This window comes from Peromyscus leucopus, chromosome 22 (genome assembly GCF_004664715.2).
Source record: "Peromyscus leucopus breed LL Stock chromosome 22, UCI_PerLeu_2.1, whole genome shotgun sequence".
Taxonomy (NCBI): Eukaryota; Metazoa; Chordata; class Mammalia; order Rodentia; family Cricetidae; genus Peromyscus; species Peromyscus leucopus.
In genome coordinates this window covers 30331060-30352909 of record NC_051081.1, presented here as the reverse complement: position 1 = coordinate 30352909, position 21850 = coordinate 30331060, and the positions used below count along the sequence as shown (strand labels likewise).

The 21850-nt window shown below is 46.9% G+C and overlaps 1 protein-coding gene and 1 pseudogene across 1 annotated transcript in view; one reads left to right on the top strand and one right to left on the bottom strand.

The window, feature by feature from the left end:
* Positions 1-213: 213 nt before the first annotated feature.
* Ltbp1 (latent transforming growth factor beta binding protein 1) overlaps positions 214-21850 on the top strand; it is a 403424-nt gene continuing 381787 nt past the window's right edge. The window contains 2 exon segments of the mRNA XM_028873448.2: positions 214-1046; positions 2064-2134. Coding sequence (XP_028729281.1) covers positions 571-1046; positions 2064-2134 — 547 coding nt within the window. The 5' untranslated portion in view covers positions 214-570.
* Positions 18009-18572, bottom strand: LOC114695937 (annotated as a pseudogene).

Here is a 21850-nt window from a genome sequence, read left to right as displayed (position 1 = left end):
TTCTCCTGGGACTGGGGCCCGAGGACTCGGGGAGCAGGGACCTCCGTCCACCCGACCCACAGCCCCAGTCTCTGGATGCGGAGGGTGGTGGCCCGTTCTCCCGGCTCATCTCAAGCTTTCCCCAATTAGGATTTGCTGCCTGACGTCACGTCTGTCGCAGATTGGCTGTTCAGATCTGACACACGGCTCCACCGGGGAGAAGAAACTTTTAAAAGACTTTGCAGCCGGGGCTGCCTCCGAGCGTCCAGCGCTCACGGTCGTCCTCTCCCACCCTCGCGGGTCGGCGCCCGTGGTACCCCAGCTGCACCCCGCGACACCCCAGCTGAGCCAGGGGACCCTCACCTTGCGCAGCCCGCGCCCCTCCCCTACTCCCCACCCCAACTCCCGCCCCCTGCTCGCCACCGCTCCCGGCTGGGGTCCGCTGCCGCTCAGCCGCCCGCAAGGCTCCCTCCCCTGCGGCCACCCAGTGGGCCTCCACCCCGCCGCGTCCCGGCTCTCCGCGGAGTCCTCCGGGGATACGGAGCGAGCGCGCCGGGGCAGGGCGAGCCGCGCGGCCGGAGACTGGCCGCGATGGCGGGAGCCTGGCTCAGGTGGGGACTCCTGCTCTGGGCAGGGCTGCTAGCGTGGTCTGCGCACGGCCGGGTGCGGAGGATCACGTACGTGGTGCGCCCGGGCCCGGGGCTGGCGGCCGGAGCCTTGCCTCTGGCTGGGCCCCCACGGACCTTCAACGTCGCGCTGGACGCCAGGTACAGCCGCAGCTCATCGGCCACCTCCAGCCGCTCCTTGGCCGGGCCCCCAGCCGAGCGGACCCGGCGCACCAGCCAGCCTGGCGGCGCGGCCCTGCCGGGGCTGCGATCACCGCTGCCACCCGAGCCCGCGCGTCCTGGGGCGCCCGGCCGGCAGCTCCACGCTAAGGCCGGTGCTCAGCCCGCGGTCACCCGCTTCGCCAAACATGGCAGGCAAGTCGTGCGCTCCAAAGTGCCCCAGGACACCCAGAGCGCCGGGGGCTCCAGGCTGCAGGTTCAGCAGAAGCAGCAGCTGCAAGGGTAAGCCCACGCTCTGCCCGCCTCCCGCGCGGGGGGACCCGCCGGGGCTCGGGGGACCGTCTCTTCCCCACCGGGGGCGCTGCGGGAAGGGGCGAGCGCAGGGGGAAGCCCGCTCACTTTTACTGGCATTTAACTCCGAGTGCATTGTTACGGAGCTGCGAGGGAAACACAAAAGGCATTTATTTCTTCCCCGGGGCGTAACCTCCTGTGCGCAAACCCTTCTGCTCCTAGACCATGGGCGTAAACATGAAGTCACTAGAGCTTAATCCCAAGGCATCAATTAAACTTCTTGCAACACGGTTTTTTTTTTTTATTTTGGTTTACCTAATGAAAAAGGGATTGTGAGTGAAAGTTGGCCTTAAAGACCCAGCTCTCCTTGGGCATCCTGGAAATTGTAGACCTGGGTTTCCTGGCACCTGTGGGGGTCGGCTGTCCTACTGTGGTAGGGGTTGGGGTTCGGAGAGCAGTGGGGCTTGGAAGGTTTGTTATTCGGTGCTAGTAAGTATCCCCACGGCACTGCTTTCTCCCCATTAATCACAAGTTGGGGTGGGGGCGTCTTAATTTGGACATTTGGCTCCCCCCGCCCCACCCCCCCACAAGGCTGGATCCCCTAGGGGTGATCTCACTTTGTGTGTGTATGTGTGTGTGTGTGTGTGTGTGTGTGTGTGTGTGTGTGTGTTGGGGGTGGTGGTGGGAGGAGAGGATGCTTCTCTCTGAAGCAAAGTGGGTGGGCCCAGAGAATATACAGACTACATTTGACTCTGTTTTAATTTGGGGGTTAAGACAACCATAGTTTGGATTTTTATTCTCCGCCCTTTGGCTCCTCCATCCTTCGCAGGTGAATGGTCCCCTTATCCTTTCACTTGGGCAACTTTGGGTTGGGCATCCTGAGTACTTAGAGCACTCTCTAATCCAGAGGAATGTGGAAGCAAGAGACTGGCTTTTCAGGAACGCTCTGAAAGCGGGAGTTCTTGGGAAGTGAGCGTCGTTGGACTCAGGGGTCTGGTTTTGTTGCAGGATCAATGTCTGTGGAGGACAGTGCTGCCACGGCTGGAGCAAGGCTCCCGGCTCTCAGAGATGCACCAAACGTAAGTCACGGTACTCACAGCAGCCTTGCACAATGGGTCAGGTGTGTGTGTGTGTGTGTGTGTGTGTGTGTGTGTGTGTGTGTGTGTGTGTGTGTGTGTGTGTCAGGGTGGGGTGGGGGAGGTTCTACAGGGGGCCTCTTGAAGAGGAAGGCGCTGCCCCCGGGGGATTCGAAATCTGAAACACAGTCCACCTGCAGCCTGCATAACCCCCAGGAAGGACTGGGTTATGCGGGTCCACCAGCGTTATGTGAGCCAAGGTTCCTCGGCACTCAACCCACGTGTCCATCACTGTCTCTTTTGAGTCAGGTGCTAGGGGGAAAAAAAATCCCATTTGAGGGTAGACTGTGTGCCAGAACCAATACGATTATTTTAAAGGTGGCGCCAACAATTAAGAAGCATCCTTTACCATGGTGGGAGAAGAGGGATGGAAAAGAGAGATCCTTTCCTGGAATAAGTCTGGGAGAGTTGCAGTACTGGCGATGAAGTTTAAGGCTACCCAGGTGCTGAGCAAGCTCTCTACCAATGAGCTATTAATACACCGTGCATCAATACACACAGCCCCCTCTCCCCGGTTTCTAGAATTACAGACCTGATCTAACCAGGCACAACATTATAAGTGTATAAAGCTTTATGAGAATAGCCGCCCACATCCTCCATCATTGGGGGTGGGGGTGGGGGTGGGGTCCAGTTCTTTTCCAGAATCTTCCTGCACTTGGGGTTTCTCCCAGTTAATATACATGCTTAATGGTATTGTTTTATTAATAATACATATAGATATGAGAACACCGAAGAATATTCCTGACGAACATAGTGAAGTTAAAGATGAAGCTAAATGTATATCAAGGCCCCCTTGACAAGTTAGCTGAGAATTAAAAAACAAAAAAAAAAAAAAAAAAAAAAAAAAAAACAAAAAAAACACCTCCATTCCAGAACAAGCAAGCATTAACATTTTTATTATTATTATTTTTTTAAATTTTGTGTGTGTGAGTGTTTTACCTGCACATATGTCTGTGTACTAGGTATGTGCCTAGTACATGTAGGGAGGCCAGAAGAGTCTGTCAGATGCCCCAGAGCTAGAGTTACAGATGGTTGTTAACCATCATGTTGGTGCTGGGACCTGAACGAAGGCCCTCTGGAAGAGCAGCCAGTACTCTTACCCACTAGCCCCAAAGTAAGCAGTTCTAGATGTTCTCTTTGTAGAGTTTGAGCTATTATTGTGTGAACTGGAGTGGCCCCAAATTTCAGCTGCTAGTGACATATGCTTTATGAATAAAGCCCAGCAATGTGCCCTGTGCATTAGTTTGGGTTTTTATAATACTGGTGGGTGAGTCAAGACTTGATGCCATCACTCTGGTGACCTTATCTGTTTAAAAAAAAAAATGCCTTTAGTTCATGAGGTAAACAGAGGGATTTTAAGTGGATCAACAGGACCCATGTCGGTGTCTTAGGATTTGATCAAAGAGCAATGACTGACTTAACAGACCTCCTGAGGGTCGAACTCCAGCTGCTAGATCAGAAATGCTTTGGTCTGTAGGCATTGTAAGTTAATTCATATATATGTATGTATGTAGACCAGGCTGGCCTCGAACTCAGAGATCTGCCTGCTCTGCCTCCCGAGTGCTGGGATTAAAGGTGTGCGCCACCACTGCTTGGTTCCGTTTTTCTGTTCTTAACCTTTTAGATTACACCTGACAGAATTGACAGATGTGGCAGCAATGTTACCCTGTGTTAGGATTGCTTCTCCTGGTAACTGCATCTGCCTCAAAGCTGCTATGACAGGTTTGGCCTGTAACATGGTGGGTAACCTTCTGTGACAGCACCAAGGCAATGAGGTATTGTTGTGTGAAGCCAGCTACACACAAGGCAGGAGCTGGGGAGATGGCTTACTTGATGAAGTATTTGCCATGCATGCAAAGGACCCGAGTTTGATCCCTAGAACCTGCCTAAAAAAGCCAGGAGACAAAGACAGTAAATCCCTGGAGCTCGGTGGCTACACAGCCTGGCCTAATTGGTGAGTTCCAGGCCAATGAGAGACCCTGTCTCAAAAAATAAGGTGGAGGGCTTCTGAAGAATGACATTCAAGATTGACCTGTGGTCTCTGTGTGCATAGCACACACATGCACATGTACTGGTGCACATGTCCTCTCACACAAGCACTAACCCCACACACATACAAACCTGCCAGAGCGTGCTCTGAGGTTTCACTAAGATTTTTTTTTTTTTTTTTGGCAAGTGGCAGAGTGCCTTTTCTGAAAAGGAGACAGCCCCAGAGATTGCCCCTTTCTGGGGGCCCAGGGTACCCAAGAAGTCCTAGAAAGGGACTCTCTGGATAGTGAACAGGTGAGTCATGATTTCCTGCTTCTCCAGGCCAGGGAGGCAAGAACATGTGTCTGCCTGTGTGTGGCTGGCTTTGCTCCCTGCAGGTCCAGAAAGAGGGGTCACTGGCCACTTGTTGGTTGAGTTAGGGCTGCATCGTTGTGGTTGGAGCTGAGGAAGTGCCTGTATGGTGCTCATCTCCTGATACCTGGGACATATACCTCTGGCTTTGAGGAGGAAGCTGTAGATAACACTGAATCTAGACAGTTCAGCACGAGTTTCCTTTCTGGTGCTTTTCTGACCAGTGCTAGAAACTCACATCACAACAGAGCCTGGGCAGCTGAGTACACCATTCAAAGCATAGCATTTATGAGATGAGTGCTTTTTTTAAAGCTATTTTTTATTTATGTGCTTATTTTTATTTTATAGCAATATATATGTGTACACACACACACACACACACACACACACACACACGTATATGAAGTTCAATGCCCATGGAATCCAGGAGAGGGTGTCAGATCTCCTTGGGTCACAAGGTAGTTAGTTGTAAGTAGCCCAATGTGGGTGAACCCGGGTCCTCTGGAAGAGCATCAAGTGCTCTTAACTACTGAGTCATCTCTTGAGTCCAGAGATGGGTGTTTTTTAATGGGAGGCTTATTTCAGGTGTGTCCTGAAAGATGAAGGAACCATTGTCTTTAGACAGGCCTACCAGAGTTAACATTGCTACTGTCCGCTTGTATCCACGGATTAGCAGCATGATGTCAGAAAGGCCTTGGGTTTCGAAGACCCATGTTCACATGCTGAACCCTCCACCAGCTGTGTGGCTTTGAGGAATTCACCTGGCCTCTCTGGTGCTACACTTTCTTCTACAGAAATGACTAAACTGAAGCCAGGCTCCCCCTCTTGGATTGCTGAAGGTGTCAAGGTGAAAAGCCACTCTGAAACCAGAGACTATTAGAGTTTAGTTTTGGATCAAGTCAAGTAAACTCTCATCTATAAATTACACGACTTTCTTCTTTCCTTGTGTATGCATTATTTCTTTTTTAAGTAATGTGGATGATTTTTTTTTTCTACTACAGTGTGTATCCATTATGTTTTGGGCCAAACAAGTGTTTGGGACTTTGATTTTATTTGATTACGTGTTTATATATAATGAGATATGTTGAGGATGGGACCCACATTCACACAAGAAGTTCATTTGTATACATCCTTTGTATATAACCGGAAGGTAATATATTTACACACTATTTTTTAGTGTGCTTGCATTTTGATTGAATCGTTTCCATGAAGTCAGGTATGGAATTTTCCACTTGTGGTGTCTGGTTGGTACTAGAAAGTTTCAGATTTGGGATTTCGGGCTTGAAATGCCCAATCTGTTTTCCTTTACAGTTATTGGGTTGTTTTGTACCTTTGAATGATTTATTTTGAAAAGACTTTAAAGGAGACTAAATATGGAGCACAGGGAGATAACTCAGTCAGTAAAGGGTTCGTGATGCATGCGTGAGGAACTAGGTGCCCATCTTTGGCACTTCAAGCTGGGCATGGTGCTAGGAGCCTGTACCCAGCTCTGGGGAGGTGGCGACAGATAGATGTTTGGGCTTTGTTGGCTTGCCTATCTAGACAAATTGGTAAGCTCTGGGTTCAGGAAAGTCACTATCTCAACAAACAAAAAAAAGTGGGAAACAATTGAGGAAGACATCTACCTCTGGCTTCTACATGCACTCACACACGCGTGCAAACTCACACTTACCCAAGTCCACACACCTGTGAACTTGTACACACACACACACACACACACACACACACACACACACACCTATGAAACATTAAATACATGTCTCTAGTTCTCTTTGTGTTAAAGCCTGCTGCTTGGGGGACAGTACTTTAAAGTATTTGTAAAATGGATGGGGATTGATAGAAAGCACCCCGTCACCAGTTCTCATCAGTTTAACTACTTCACTAAGTAGCAATGATATTCAGATGACAAAATAAATTGATGTGTGGTTCCCTTTCTCTCAGTATGGACAACTGTGCTTGAATGTAATCCATTATACAGGGATACAAAACCAGTGATGTGTCAACATCGCAAAGTGTATGGGTAGATAACAATGTATAACCCACGGTATTTAATAGTTATCACATTTTAAGGATAATCTAAAGGGTTTGCATACGTTATGTCAACTGCTCCAAAAGAATCTCTACACAGGCGATTGGATGTGTTTGTGGTCTCCATTGTTTGATTAATCCCATGAAGAAAATAATGCATTCCTTTGGGCCAGTTTGGATTGCTTTGAGTTGATTGGAACTTAATTTAAATGTTCCATGGGCAAATGCTTCTGGAGACAGACGGAAGATTTAGTGAACCTTAAATTGCAAACCAGAGATGAGAAACACGCAGGCAGCAGACCCACACGGGGCAAAGAATGCCTCTGTGCAGGCACCACGGTGGTCCTGGCGCTCCAGCCACCCCAGTCCCTGTGCGGAGATGCCAAACTGCACATTAATGCTGCTTTTCCACACACACACACACACACACACACAGACACAGACTCAGACACAGTCTGTCTGTCTGTCTGTGTTGGTGTTTCTGGGAGTTGTAATCACAGCATGGGATATGGCTTTCGAGCTTTTAATATTGGGGACTGTTAGTAGTGATCAAGAGATGATATAGCATGTGTTTTCTCTCCAAAGACAACATTCAAAGCAGGGTTTCGGGGCTTAGGGGACTGTCCTCGGAGTGAAAACATTAAGCCCCGGATGTGTGCCATCTCCCCCTTCTCATTTTTCCACTTCTTCCCTTTGTGTAAACTACCCCATCATTGTCTCTTTCCATCTTTTTTTGGTCCCTTCATGTTTTTCCAGAGTTAATGTGGCTGAGGGACAAACGTTGCCAGCGGGTGCAGAGCTAATGAGGGGACTGCATGTGGGAACAGAAAACACAAAAGAAAAAAGGTGAAGGAGAGCGAAGCCGGACTGGCAGGGTGAGGCAGAAGAGAAACTACGGCAGACAGGACTGGGAGCGGGTGCCTGGCACGGTGCAGGCCCTTTGTGAACGCATGCACGGTTCTTTTATTTATTTAGCGGATATCTGTTTAGTTTTTACCATGTGCCAGGTTCTATGAATAGGGGAGAAATGCAGCCAGCTGTAGGGAGTGCGGAGTCTGGTTTTACTCATGGAACTCATGGCACATCAAATGACTTGTTCTCTCCTTAGGAAGGAACAGAAAATCGATATTCCATTGCTTTTCCATTGGCGTTCAGCCCATACTGCTGTGTGGTGTGGGGGGAACACCAAAAAACCCTGAAAACCAACCCTAGAAATGCTCACTAAGTTCCACGCAGAGGAGATCCTGATATTTGTACCCACGGGGTTAAGAGAGGCTGCCGTACATAGCATCATTCAGGAGGGTGCAGCTTGTGGAGGGTAGGTGACTGGGAGGACACCCTCAGGCTGTCTCCTGTCCCCCTTTGGCTCAGCTCACCAGCCCGGCGTGAGAGAGGGGCCCATGACGATCACACATTTTTCATAGGCCTGCCATGGCCATTGACAGCTGCTTTGCCGATCCATCTGCCGCAAAGTTTACCGTAGCAGCTGCTGGGAGGGCTGTTCCATCCGTGTCCTCAGTGCTGACCCCAGTCCTGGGAGCTGGGGTGGGAGGCTCGACTGGAAAATCTCGTCCTGTGGCGCAGACACTGACGGGAAGGGAGAGGGACCCCGGGGTCAAGTTCACACCGGGTCAAATATGTGTTCTCAACACTAGTTAAAACAAACATTTAGGAACCATAAATTCTGTGGGGTGGCAGTGCTTAAGCCTTCGGAGGGAAGCACTCCTCCAGCCCCGGCCGGTCCGCACGCAGCACCCGCTCCTGGTCACATCTACAAGACTGAAGCGTCCTAGTTCTGCGACAAGACCTTTGGCAGTCATAGGGGCTTGGCTATTGCTGACTTTTCATCCGTTGTTGAGACTCTTCCAGACACACTCAAATTCATTCCGGTATACGGATGACATTTTCTTAAAATGCACATTTCCTTCCAAGTTCTAGCAAGGAAGGAGCCAGGGTCACGGCGGGCTTGAGGGCTGTGTCAACCCCTCTTAACCCTTGACCCTATCGGGTCATACAAGGAGCAGGCATGGTGAAGCTAAGTTTTTGTGAGACCTCAGATGTCACAGGGCTTTTTTTAAAATTTTTTTTTTAAATCGTCACATTCTGTGAATTTATTTATTATTTTTATTTCATAAATTTTATTATGTAGTTTATACTTTTCTCATTTATAGATATTATAAATTTTATTTATTAAAGAAACTGTGGGGTTTATTGAGGCAGCAGGCATGATCTGTTACCTTGTTGCCATGGCAATCAGCGCTTTACTACCTAAATTGGCTCCCTGGTTTTCCAAACGACGTTAGCAATGCTCCACTGTAACAAAACCATACACCCCAAACTAGATGCCTGAAAGCCACAGAAACTTATCGTCTCACACTTTGGGTGGCCCGAAGCTGCAAACCAAGGGCTTCCAGGGCTGGTTCCTTTGAAGGACCTCTCACTGCATGTCACGATTTCTCCTTGTGTTGTTCACACACGGCCTCGTTCTGTTTATGACTTTTATTGTGTCCAAATTCCCACTTCCTATAAGAGTCCCACTCAGAATCGGGACTACTCCCAGCGAAGATCCTCTCTTCAAATCAACTCACAGTCTGAGGTACCAGGAGTCAGGGTGTCAATTGCTCTCTTTTTGGGTTGGGGGAGAGGACCACAATTTAAGCTCATGAGTGCCCATGCACACAGGGGCAGGAGATGAGAGCTACTCAGAGGTGGGTCCCCCGCTGGGCATTTGGAGGTTTCCTTACAGTGTTTGAGGACTTCATCGCTCTCTTGCCAAGCAGCCCTTGACTATAGATTTAGCTTGGCTCCTTTTCCCACAGCTCCCAGGAGTGTTACAAGAGACAAGGCGATCGTTGTAGGTGATTTGTTTACGCCTCTGGCCATTTTTCTCTGGCCCTGTTTTACAGAGGTCTAGATGAGTGATTCTCAAACATGATTATCTAGAAAGTTCTCTGCGGGAGCTATTGTTATAAAGTCAGAGATGTGGGAGTGCCAATAAGTGCCCTGAAGTGTGACATAGTTCACACTTGGAGACGATGATCCAGGAGGGAGCTAATCCCAGAGGTTGGTTTGACACTGGGTGTGGGCGATGAAAGGCCAGGGGCCACACTTAACAAATTAGAGAGAGAAAAAAACCCTCTACACTTGGATTGGCTCAGTTTTAAGCATAGTTGTGTGCACTCTTTTCCATCTTTAAAAAATATATTTAGTTCCGTCTTTGCTGAATGTGTATGGTTTTGCAATATTTTGAAGTTTGGAAACATTTTTAATAGTGTCTAGATGATTAAAAGCTTTTTAAAATTTTTGTATTTGTCTCACTCTTGGTCTCTGTCTGTCTGTCTCTCTGTCTCTTTGAGTGTGTGTGTGTGTGTGTGTGTGTGTAGGTCAGAGGTCAACTTGGCTCTCTCTTTCACCATGTGGGTTCTGGAGATTAAACTCAGGCTGTCAGACTTTTTGGAACATGCCTTTACCAACCTAGCTATTCCATTGGCCCCAAAGATTTTTCACATTATTTCATTTTTAAGTTTTAAGCACTTTAACTCTTAGGAGGGTATGTATGCATGTGCATTTTCGATTAAACACCCAATTTTTAAGAAAACATTGATTTATTTGTTTATTAACGATTTTATGTGTGTGCGTGTATGCCTTCATGAGTTTATGTGTACATCTTGAATGCAGGAGTCTGTGAAGGTCAGAAGAGGGCATCAGATACCTTGGAACTGGAGTTACAGGTGGTTGTGTGATGCTCCATGTCTGCTGAGTTCTGGACCTGGGTCTTTGGCAAGAGTAGTAAGTAGGCAGGCACTCGCTCTTAACTGCTGAGCCATCTCTCCAGCCCCAAACTTTCTATTTTGAATTATAAAACAGTTTAAACACACAAAGCCAGGAAGTAATATATCTACCGGCTGTCCGTTAGTGTTAGCTTCTAAAAGCCCCCTGATGGGGCGATTAACCGGAATGATTTATAGGGGAGGGAGAGGCTATGGTCTTATTTTTCTCTAGTGCATGTTTTACTAATAATAACTCCTGCTCTTTTAGTTCAGAGAGAATAAAACATAATTTGTTGGTGTCACACCAACTGGTTATCGTTGGGGAACTTGTGGAAAAATACAGAGGGGCCATATTTGAGATCATGTGTTTTCCTTTGCCTGTAAATTTGCTGTACTATTTATTATGGACGGAGCCCTTCAGGTAGCTAACATTCCATATACTGGGAGCGTGTACAGACCATGTGGCTATTTCTCTCCCTTCCCAGCCTCACGGTGCTGGCCGGGTTCTTTCTCTTCCTCTTAGCTTGCCTTCATTGGATCTGCCTGAATGAGAGGCTCTGGGCCTCAGTTCTGTCTTTGGAATTGGAGTTCAGGGCTCGAATCTTGATCTTTTTGCTTCCCCACTGCGTGACTCGGATAAACCTCTGGGAATCTGAGCAAGGCAGGTTAACTCTGTTCGGCCAAATAGATAGAATAGTCTGACTATCATTCTGAGGCCGGCTGCGGTGTGTGAGCTAATGCATGAAAAGCTCGAGGAGACTGGGCCCCTGCTTAACCGATTTGATGTCAATGGCTCTCAGCGGCTCTGGTTTGCTCAGGACTGCCCCCTTCTGGTTTCTTCCTGGAGCTCACACACTACTTAGGTTTTTGGTGAAGAAAAAAAAAAAATCCCACTGCTCGCTCACCCTTTGGGATTTTTCCTTTGCTTGGCTCTGCATTTGGCTGGGCATGTCTGTTGCTCCATTGCTTGATCAGTGCGGCAAGTGTGGTTTGCTCGGTTACTTTTTTTATGTGCTCAGGCCCCTTGGGTTGCCACAGTGCCAGTGCTAATGGAGTTGCATAGAATTACATTGACTGGCGAGTGTGACTTGGTGGGTTAGAAATACAGTCCCCGGAGCACCCTGGTGGCATCCGGCTTTCTCCTCTCTGGGTTGATTCGCATCTTTTTGACGGTCACCTCCATTTTCTTTGCTTTTCTGTGCGTGCTTATCCTGGCCCACCAGACGCTGCTGCTAATGCCGGCCGGCGATTCAAGGGCACACACCTTATTCAGTTACCCCCCCCCCCGCCCCTTTCTCTTTGTAAGGCCATCCTGGCATAGCCCAGCCTTTAAGATGACTTTTCCTTTCTCCCTGCCAATTTTAGAATCTTTCTGCTCAACATCATCTGATAGAGATTTGGGACTAAGTAAAATGAATGTGGTATGATTTTCCCCTGTAATTTTAGATCCCCAAATACTGCTCTTGGCCAACTATACTATTCCCTGTGGCTTTTTTCCCTCCACTGCGTTTGAGTAATATTGTTGGCAGGGCTATCGGTAAACAGTTTGTGAAATGTTGTGTTTTGTAAATGAGAAGATGGATGGGTTGGTTTTTAAGTATACGCTCTCGGTTCTGCTGGGCCAGATAAAAGATGCGTTTTGGCCGGTGCGTGGGGTGATGGCGTACAGGGAGGTGTTGTCATCCGAAGTAGGTGAGGTCAACTCTCCTGCAGCCCCGTGGTTCCGTGCTGTTGACAAACGAGAAGCAAGAGGCCGGAGAGCAAACTTCAGAGGACTTTGGAAATGACTCAAGAGGGAATCCTCTTGCGTAAGGCAGAAGAGGTAGAGACACCAGAGGAAAGTTTGACTTTAAAAAGGAATAGGGAAAAACGGAACAATTGTTAAGCCTTTGTAGACACAGGAATGCTGTATTTCTTGTAATATGGCCCAGCAGTTCCAAGATGGCTTCCAGTTCTTCATGAATTTCCACGTGTTGTTTTTAGTAAAAAATGGTATCTCCGTCCTTTTGTCTGTGTGCCACACTTGTGTTATTTATACACTGCGGCAAATGGATAGTTGAAATCCACATCTTCAGAAGTGTGTTTCAGAAGCCTTTGAAATGGACTGCCGCACACGGCGTCACCTTGCCCAGTCATTGGCTCCGGGGACGCAACAATGGGGAGACTTTGGTCTCTGCTGATGAAGTGAATCCTTAGACATCTTCCCAACGTTCCACAGGGCAGAAACCCCCTTCCCAAACCTCATCCAAGTCCCTGTTAGGAGTGTCAACCACACACACTTTTCCTCTCTCCACACATTTGATGCTGTGTCGCAACCCCTTGTGTGTCCGGCCTCCGTCCTTGAGTATGAGCCTCAGGGTGGGTAGATGCCTTCCCACAGCCACCCGCCTCCGTACCTGTAAATGTAAGTTTCTGTGGAATGAGTGAGTGAACGCATGGCTTCATCGGGTGCACTTTACCAGGCCCATGTAGCTGACGGAACCCAGATGGGTAATAGTCTAGAGGGAAGGGGGTGGGGCAGTTAGGGGAGGGCTCTCTAGGGTAGTGACTCATTATACTTGTAGGCTAAGACAAGGTCTTGGAGAGGAACGTTTTAGGCCAGGACAATGATAATGACAGGATGCTGGAGTGGAGCAGCCTGGGCTGTTGAGGGATTGTCAGAGAGAGTTACTGCAATACACAACAAGATAATTCAAATTTATTTTATTTTATTTTATTTTAAGTCAAATTAGCAGGGATTGTCACATGGTAGTTTTTTTCTTTTAAGTCAAATTTTTAAACATCAGTGATAAATCATTTGGCTTTGATGAGCCCCAAAACTCAAGAAAATGTAGTACTGGTAACAGTGAGCTAACAGTTCTGGAATATATTTGTAGGTCCTTCTGCAAACTGCCTTGAGCTTTATTTTGTGGTAAAGAGCGAATAAAGTGAGATCCATGACTACCCGGTAACCAGAGCAATACATAGAGATTACGGTGCCATTGATAAGTCTTCTATGTAGATTCTGTGAATATTCCTTTCTACATTGTCTCAGTAATATTTGTCTTGAAAAAATAAGATACATAAGAGCCACCCAGTGTCCATAGGTTTTCAAAGACTGAAGAACTTCTGTTCAGTCTTTGTGTTACACAGTGAGCTTCCTGATTCTGGGACACCTCCAGTTTGAAAAGAAGCAAACATTTCTACCTCTTCACTTAATCCCCCACCACCCCTGGCGATTTGCTTTATTCTCAAAGTGAAATGCAAAGACAGTCCTTCCCTCAGGGGACCCCTGCTTCCCTCCTTCTTGTGACAGTGGAAAGGTTAAGTTAGTCCACGATTTCATAGTAATTGGAAGTGAAATAATGCAGACGATAAGTAAATTACAGGCCGTCACTGTGTTTGGCCTGACTTCTTTATCCATTAGGAAGTTGGGCTGCCCCGCAGCACTGGGCGTACAATAGACCCTCAGTGAGGGTCCGTGGTTAATAAGCACTGCGAGTCGCATTTGTTTCTGAGTGGAAAACCAGATGAAATTCATTTAAATCAACGGATACTGGGATTATGTCATTAAACAGTCCTTTTTCTTACCAGAGAATGTGAGTTGGAGCAGGCTGTCCCGTGCAGTCGTTTTCAGGGTTAGAGGCTCTTTGCATGGTAACATTTTCTTCATTCCTTTCTTTAATACAGTTTGCCTGAATGCGGGCCGTGAGCCGTTAGCCTTGCCATTCTGAGTGTAGATCTTGGGCCAGAGGCAGCAGCTGGGCTGAGGAGTTTGTAGAGCTGTGAATTCTCTTACCTTGCATGGTGCTCGGAGGATTGCCAGTTGGAGAACAGTCTGGCTAGATAGTGTGTTTCTGGCTAGCTTGGGGGGATGCAGTAAGATTTAGTCTCAAAGTAAGTAAGTAACAGAGGTTGGAGAGATGGCTCAAAGGTCAAGAATGTGTCCTGCTCTTGCAGAGGACCTGACCTGAATTTGGTTCCCAACACCCAAGCTGGATAGATCACAACTAACTGCCTGTAACTCCAGTTCTAGGGGAATCTAATGCCTTCTGGCTTCCATGGGCACTATATCCACATGCAAACCCCCACCCCCATAAACATTAACAACAACAGCAATAGACAAAACAAAAAAAATTAAATATCACCATCAACAGTGGTGGAGATTCACAATTCTTGGGGGGCAGGGAGGGTGTGACTGTGTTTAGCTTGCAAAGGATCCTGTGTTCCCTTTCCACATCTCTTTTCTATCTGCTGCCCTGCAAAGAAGAAGAAGGAGGAGAAGGAGGAGGAGAGGAGGAGGAGGAGGGGGAGGAGGAAGAGGAAGAGGAGGAAGAAGAAAGAAGAAGAAATAATATTAATTTCTCAGCCCTAATATACCTATGTTAGAATCAGGAGTGGTGGGCGGGGCCCAGCCATCGGTTTTCAGTGATCTTCTGCAGGATTCATAGAGCCTGGTAACCAGGGACTACTCGACTCTTCCTACCACTCAAGATCTGGCCTTCCTCCTATGGTCATTAGTGGTAGATGGAGGGAGATCAGGAAATAGGTTCCTTTGGGCTCAGACCTCAGGGATTAGACCCCTCACTTTCCCTCATTTCTGCCTAAGGATGAGTCTGCATAGTATAAAGCCCAGTGGGATGGACCAGTTTTCTCAGTTCCAGGAAGATGTTGAATTTGAGCAGGCATAGCCATGCATGTTAAGCAGATTTTGTAATGTGTGCTTACTGAGACCAAAGGAACCATTTGCTACTCTGCAAATACGTCTGTGAATGGTGATTGTGCTCCTTTCTGTACTGGTAGCTCTCTTAATTGTTCCATTATATGGGAGGTGCTTAAAGCATCTGCCTCCATATGCTTCAAAGCTATGTTTATGAAGGTGTGGTACCCAGACTCCCTGGATCAGAACCCCTTGTGGGATACATACATACATACTACATACACACACACACACACACACACACACACACACACACACACACACACACACACCAGATACAGATTTTGGATCCCTGCCACCAGGCCTACCAATCAGAATCCCTAAGGAGGTAGATCTGAGGGGCCTCACTTTTGCAGGCACCCAGCTGACTGATGCACATCGAAGCTCAGAGGTCCCATGTAATTTGCACATCCTAGAATGAAATGTGTCGAAGGCAAAGGATGAGGAGAAAGATAGGAAGAAATTAAGACAGTGTTCCCATTACTCATTTCTCAAATAGATTCAGACTGAAGAGCTAGCATTTGCCCAGAGCATGCCAGACAATGGCAGAGAGAACTCTTCCCTGTCAAGATTGGGAAGTTCAGACCGAGAGAGAACAAGGTAATGAAGAAGGGACAGGTGCCCCCATGGGGCTGTTGCATGGAATCACGATGGCTCAGTCCTGGAAGGTTCTGGAGGAACACATCAGATGTTTGGAAACAGCCCAGCTGTTTCTGCAATGACACATACTTTTATTAGATGTGTTTTTAGGAAAGGAATGGCCTAGTTTTTAAGACCAGGAGGTCAGAGGTCAACCTACTGGAGTTGGTTCTCTCCTTATACCATGTGTGTGTCTTTGGGAATTGAACTTCGGTCTTCAGGTTTGGCAGTAGGCACCTTTGCCCATTGAGTGGCCTCACTGACTCTGCCTCTTTAATATTTTCTCATGCACGTAGCAGCCGCTCTCTCTTAGCATTTACATGTTACTTTTTTGTTTTGTTTTTTGAGACAGGTTTTCTCTGTGTAGTTTTGCGCCTGTCCTGGAACTCCCTCTGTAGCCCAGGCTGGCCTCAAACTCACAGAGATCCACCTGCCTCTCTGCCTTCTGAGTGCTGGGATTAAAGTTGTGCACCACCACTGTCTGGCTGCATGTTACTTTTGATGTGGCCTCCAAGTATTGCAATATCTTGTATAAAGGTCACGGACTTAGAAAATAGTGCTGAAATTACGAAATGACCCAAATTTGAAGAATTCCTTAAAAATACATGTTTAAACCCTCAGCTTTTATTCAGCTTCAGTGTGAGAAGATAGTTGGATAGAAAAGCAAAATTATGGACTAGAAGAGTAATCATGCATGGATGTGGGATGCAATAGATTATTTAATTTAATTTAATTTATTTTCTTTAAATTTTTATTTGGTCTCACCCCCATTCCGTGTGTGTGTGTGTGTGTGTGTGTGTGTGTGTGTGTGTGTGTGTGTGAATGCATGTGCATACATGCCCGTGTGGGGCAGAGAACAACTTTCAGAAGTTGGTTTTCTCATTCAACTTTTACGTGGATTTGGGGTATTGAATTCAGGTCACCAGGCTTGCTCAGCCTGGCCCTATTTGTCATTTTAAAATTCATTTTGTGGAGAGCAAGGTTGGGCAGAAAATAGAGCCCTCATTTGTATCTTAGTTCCCACTTACCTACAGCCCTTCCCACCATCAAAATACTTATCACTGAGTGGGACATTCACTGCCACTAGTGAACCGATAGAGACACGTCATTATCTCCCGCAGTCTATTATTAATATATTATGCATTAGGGATCACTTTTGGGGTGCTTACTGTAGGTTTTGACAAATGTATAAAATGACAGACATCGACCACTCTGTATCAAACAGAGCAGTTGTCCTGTCCTAAGAATCCATTGCTGTCTCCCTCATCGTTACTTTCTTTCACGTAACCCTTGGCAACCCCCGATTCCGGCTCTATAGTTGTCTTTTCTGAGACGTCCCATAGTTGGGATCCTGCCTTATGTAGCTTTTTAAGACTGGCTTATTTCACATAATATGGTTCCTCCCCCATACCTTTTCATGCCCTGGTGGCTCATGCTTTTTTAGCCTGAAATAATATTCCATTGTTTGGATGAATTGGAGTAGTTTATCTATTTTGCTTAGGTTTTCGTGTGATTTAATTTTTCATCTCGTTTGGGGAAATATCAGAGGGTTGTGATTGCTGGATGATGGTGAGAGCATGGATAGAACCCCCCCCCCCCAAGATACTGAAACTGACTTTCTATGTGGTACCATCGGCAACAAGTGAGACTATTTTGGCTCTCCATTTTTTGCCAGCATTGGATGGTGTCAGCTAGATTTTGTCCATCCTGACAGCCATGCAGAGGCCTCTCAATTTAATTTTCATTTGATAAATGAACTAGATAAATTTGATAAACTCACTAGAACAGTGGCTATCATTTCCTGATCTCACTTGCCTTCTATGTAAGTTTAGTAAGGGACCTTTTATTTCGTAAGTTGGGTTGGTTTCTTTCTGTTGGGGTATAGGATGGAGAGCAGGCCATGACGAGCACGTGGAGGTTGGGGGACAATCCAGGGAGTCAGTTCTCTGCTATTGCGTGGGGGTCCCTAGGATCAAACTCAGGACTCCAGTCTCGGCAGCAGGTGCCTGTTACCTAGCGACTCATCTGGATGGCCCCCTTTTCTTATTCTCTTATTTACAATTTAGAGTCAATTAATTAATTTTGTGTGTATGTTTGTACATGCGCCATGGCACCCATGTGTAGATCGGAGGATAACCTGAAGGAGTTGATTCTCTTTGGCGGGAAGCAGGTTTGGCGCAAGCGCATTAATCCACTAAGCCATCTTCCTGGCACTCTTTTTTTTTTTTTTTTTTTTTTTTAAATTTATTTTGACTTTATTTTGTGCATTTTAATGTCGTTGAATCACAGTCTCATGTAGCCCCCAGATGATACAAACTTGGCTGTGTTGCACAGGCTGGCTTTCAATTCCTGATGCTCCTGCCTCAGATTTCCAGGCTCTAGACATCTAGACTTGAGATGGGAAGGTGAATTTTTTTTTTTTAACTTTTATCTGCAGTTATTTTAGGCTGAGTTTATTCCTGTGCCACAAGTGTTTCTTTAGTTTCCTTCTGGGTTATCTTCTTCTTCTGCGCAAGCTCCTCTTCTGACTTTGGAACAATTTGTCCCTTTTCAGTGAGGACCATCTCGATGTGGCATGGGGAGCTCATGTACAGGCCAATCCGGCCATGAACTCTGTAAGTTCGTCGGGCATCTTAGGTTCTTTGTTCACCTGGGTATGTTCAATGACCAGAGAGCCTACATCTAAACCTGTAAGGTCAGCATTACTCTCTGCATTTTTATGCATGTGCAGCAAAAATTCAGCACTCTTTTTTGGCTACTGACCCTGTATGTAGCCCACTGTTTTTCCTGGGCGTATCTACCGACTCCACCATTATACCGCTGGAAAGGCACACATGGCTTCTTTAAAGTGAGATCTTTCTGATGCTTGGTGGGCTTTTCGGATATGCATACCCTTGATGGCTTGGGCAGTTTCACGGGTGTTCTTAAAGAGAACACGATGATTTGACCCTCTTGATTTGGATGACTTTTGTAGGATTTTCTGGGTCAAGAGAGTAGTGGACCTCTTCACAGGTCACCTTGGGCCGCTTACAGGAAGAGACTAAAGTAGAATTTTAAGAACAAAAATGACAAATTATCAGACTTCTAAAGTATCCTTGGATAACACTTCTCTTTAACACAGGTCTTAGATGAGATCAGTTTTTCACAAAAGCCTTGAAGAATTTCCTAAGACTCTTGCTTTAAGGTGTTTTTATTTTGAGGGGGACATTTGGGATTATGGAGAAACTTCCATATGTTTTTAATGACTTCAACTTTTTAGGTCACTCAAGGGAGGTCTCCCAAGGACCTCCACTGAGGATGCCATTTACAGAAAGCACATGCCATGTGATAAGGTGGTGCCATAGAGAGGGTAGCTCTGTATACAGCTCAGAGTTCTGGCATTTGTCAGCAGAGAGAGGCACCAGTTAATACCCCATGTCTTCTGGGATTGTCAAGCCAGTCAGAATTCCCACATGGAGGAATTCCAGCCCCCCCCACCCCCACTAGCTCCACTCCCATTGGAGGAGCTATTAGCAGTTGATGGCAGCCGAGGAGGAGAGGGTCATTCTCCTTTGGTGACGTGGCCACTGGTAGGTTGCTCTCATCCCACTGATGTGCTCATACCCCACCTGTGTGCATACGGGCAATACTCACTGGACTCAGTTGTTACAGAAATAACAATACAGACGAGGACGTGAAGTTGGGAGGGAGATGGGGAAGAAGTTGAAGGGTGGTGGTGGTGGATGATACATATTGTGGTACATATTGTGCGCATGTACAGAACTTTCAAAAAGTAAATGATATTATCTAAAAATAGGAGGCACCAGTGTGTGTCTTCAGCTAGATTCACTTGTGTAGCTGGGAGTTTTCCTATGTCCTGCCCAGCCTTGAGGTCCCACAGACACTTATAAAATAATCACTCAGAGGCTTATATTAATTACTAACTGTATGGCCTATGGCAGGCTTCTTTCTAGCTAGCTCTTTCATCTTATATTAACCCATTTCTATTAATCTATGTTTTGCCACGTGGCTGTGGCGTTACCTGGTCTGCTGGCATCTTGTTGCTCTGCGGATGGCAGGCTGATTCTCCTCCAACTTCACCCTTCTTTTCTCTGTATCTCTGCTTGGATTTCCCACCTGCCTCTAAGCTGCCTTGCCATAGGTCAAAACAGCTTTACTTATTAGCCAATGGGAGCAACACATATTCACAGAAGACAGAAGGACATCCCACAGCACACCTGGATGGGGACAATGTTGTCTTTTTGTGACCATTGCTGATGACTGTAACTGTTTAGCTGTTTCAACTTCTAGTGGTTTTGGCCAAGCCAGTCTCTTTCAGTGTCTCTCTAGACCATCTCCACCTCCCTCCCTCTGTTCCGAATGAATTTTGGGATTCCTTTCATTTTTCCTGATGTTCATCACTGCTCAGGTTGGTAGTCTTAAGACTTTGTAGAGTGTGCTAATCATGTGAAGTTTTCTTTCTTTCTTTCTTTTTTTTTTCTCAAGACCCCTTTCTCTGTGTAGCTTTGCGCCTTTCCTGGAACTCACTCTGTAGCCCAGGAAGGCCTCGAACTCACAGAGATCCGCCTGCCTCCCGAGTGCTGGGATTAAAGGCTGGCGCCACCACCACCCAGCTGGAAATTTCCTTTCTTGGTGGTGGTGTTCCAGAATGGGAAAACAATCCAGCATGTTGGAGCTCAGCCTCACCTGATGGGTCAGGATAAGCAGCTCTAAGAGTCTCTCAGAACCCCTGCTCCCATTCAGGAGAATAACAGAGTTATGAGAAAAGTGAGGCTCTCTGAGATGCCTGGACTCTGATTGCCTTTCTCAATAAAGAGTCTGGAAATAGTCTACCCATGATTCCCCTAGGATTGCACCATAACACGCAAGACACACTTTCAAGTTTCTTGAAAGAAAATTGTTATTATATAAGGCTGGGTGTGGTAGTGTACACCTATAATCCCATTGCTCAGAGGGATCTGAAGTTCTAGGACATCCTGGGCTACATAGCGAGACCCTGTTGGGAGGGAAAAAAAGTACTATATAAATATTGGTCATAATCGATCTGACATTTTGGATAAGTTAGTCTATTTTCACTAAACTAGCCTGGATATATTTTTTTACTATTATTTAAAATATGGAAAGGCACAGAGGTTACCATCTAGAATGCAGAAGGTCCTCTGTGTTTGAACAGGTGGTGGGGCGCTTGACAGAACTCTGTTGTCTGGTAGCCTGGAACAGAATATTCTTCGTCTTCTGAAAACATGGTGCCATACACTGAGCCCTAGCTGTACCAGAATGGGTGCTGTGCTAGCGGCTCCACCGGAACTTGGGTGGCTCCCTGTGTTTTATAGATGCATGAACTCCCAAGGCAGGGTCCAGACCCAGAGCCAGCCTCTTTTCATCCCTACTCGTCTCTGCCTCTCGGGATCCGTGCAGACTACAGATGGTGTTTGTCCCGCTTGGAGCTCAGCTGCCTCGCCTGGCGATGTTCCTGTGGGAAAATGAGCCTCAAATTCTCACTCGGGATTCCGGGGGGTGGAGGATCGTGCCTTCCCACCCTCCTAGGGTTGAGCAATACTCATTTGGTCAGCCAAGCACGTGTGGTTGTCTGCACCAACATCCAGGACTTTCTCTAGGAGCTTGCGATCTTCTTTGGGGTTAAGTACTCCAAGGTACCCCTCTTTCTCTCAAAGTTCCAGGTCCCTGCTGGCGCGGGTCTGGACGTATGCAGGGTGGGGATGCACACTCTCAGGGATGGCAGGGTCCTGTGTGACTTTGCAGGGCACATTATGGGTGTCATTTACTTCCTTTCCTTTCTTTTTAGATTCTTTGCATGGCTGGCCTCTGATTGCCTCTCCTTCTCTCCCCGTGTCCTCCCCCCCATCCCCACCCCCATGGCTTTCTGAGAGTCTTTCCAACCCTCACTTGTAAAGGGTCAAGTGCAAAAAGGTCCTTTAAGTCTTCCCTGTGCCTGGTGCATGACAGGTACTCAGCCAGGGTTTTTTGAATGAATGAGTTTATCATCATGCAATGTCTTCTGAGCTCATTGAGTTGATTAGTCTGGTCTTTTATATTTTAGTTATTTTGGTAATCTGAGTATAAAATGTCCCCTACAGGTTCATGTGTTTGAATACTTGCTCCCCAGCTGGCAGAGGTTAGAGAACCTCCAGGAAATGGGCCCCAAGAAGTTAGTTGCTGGAG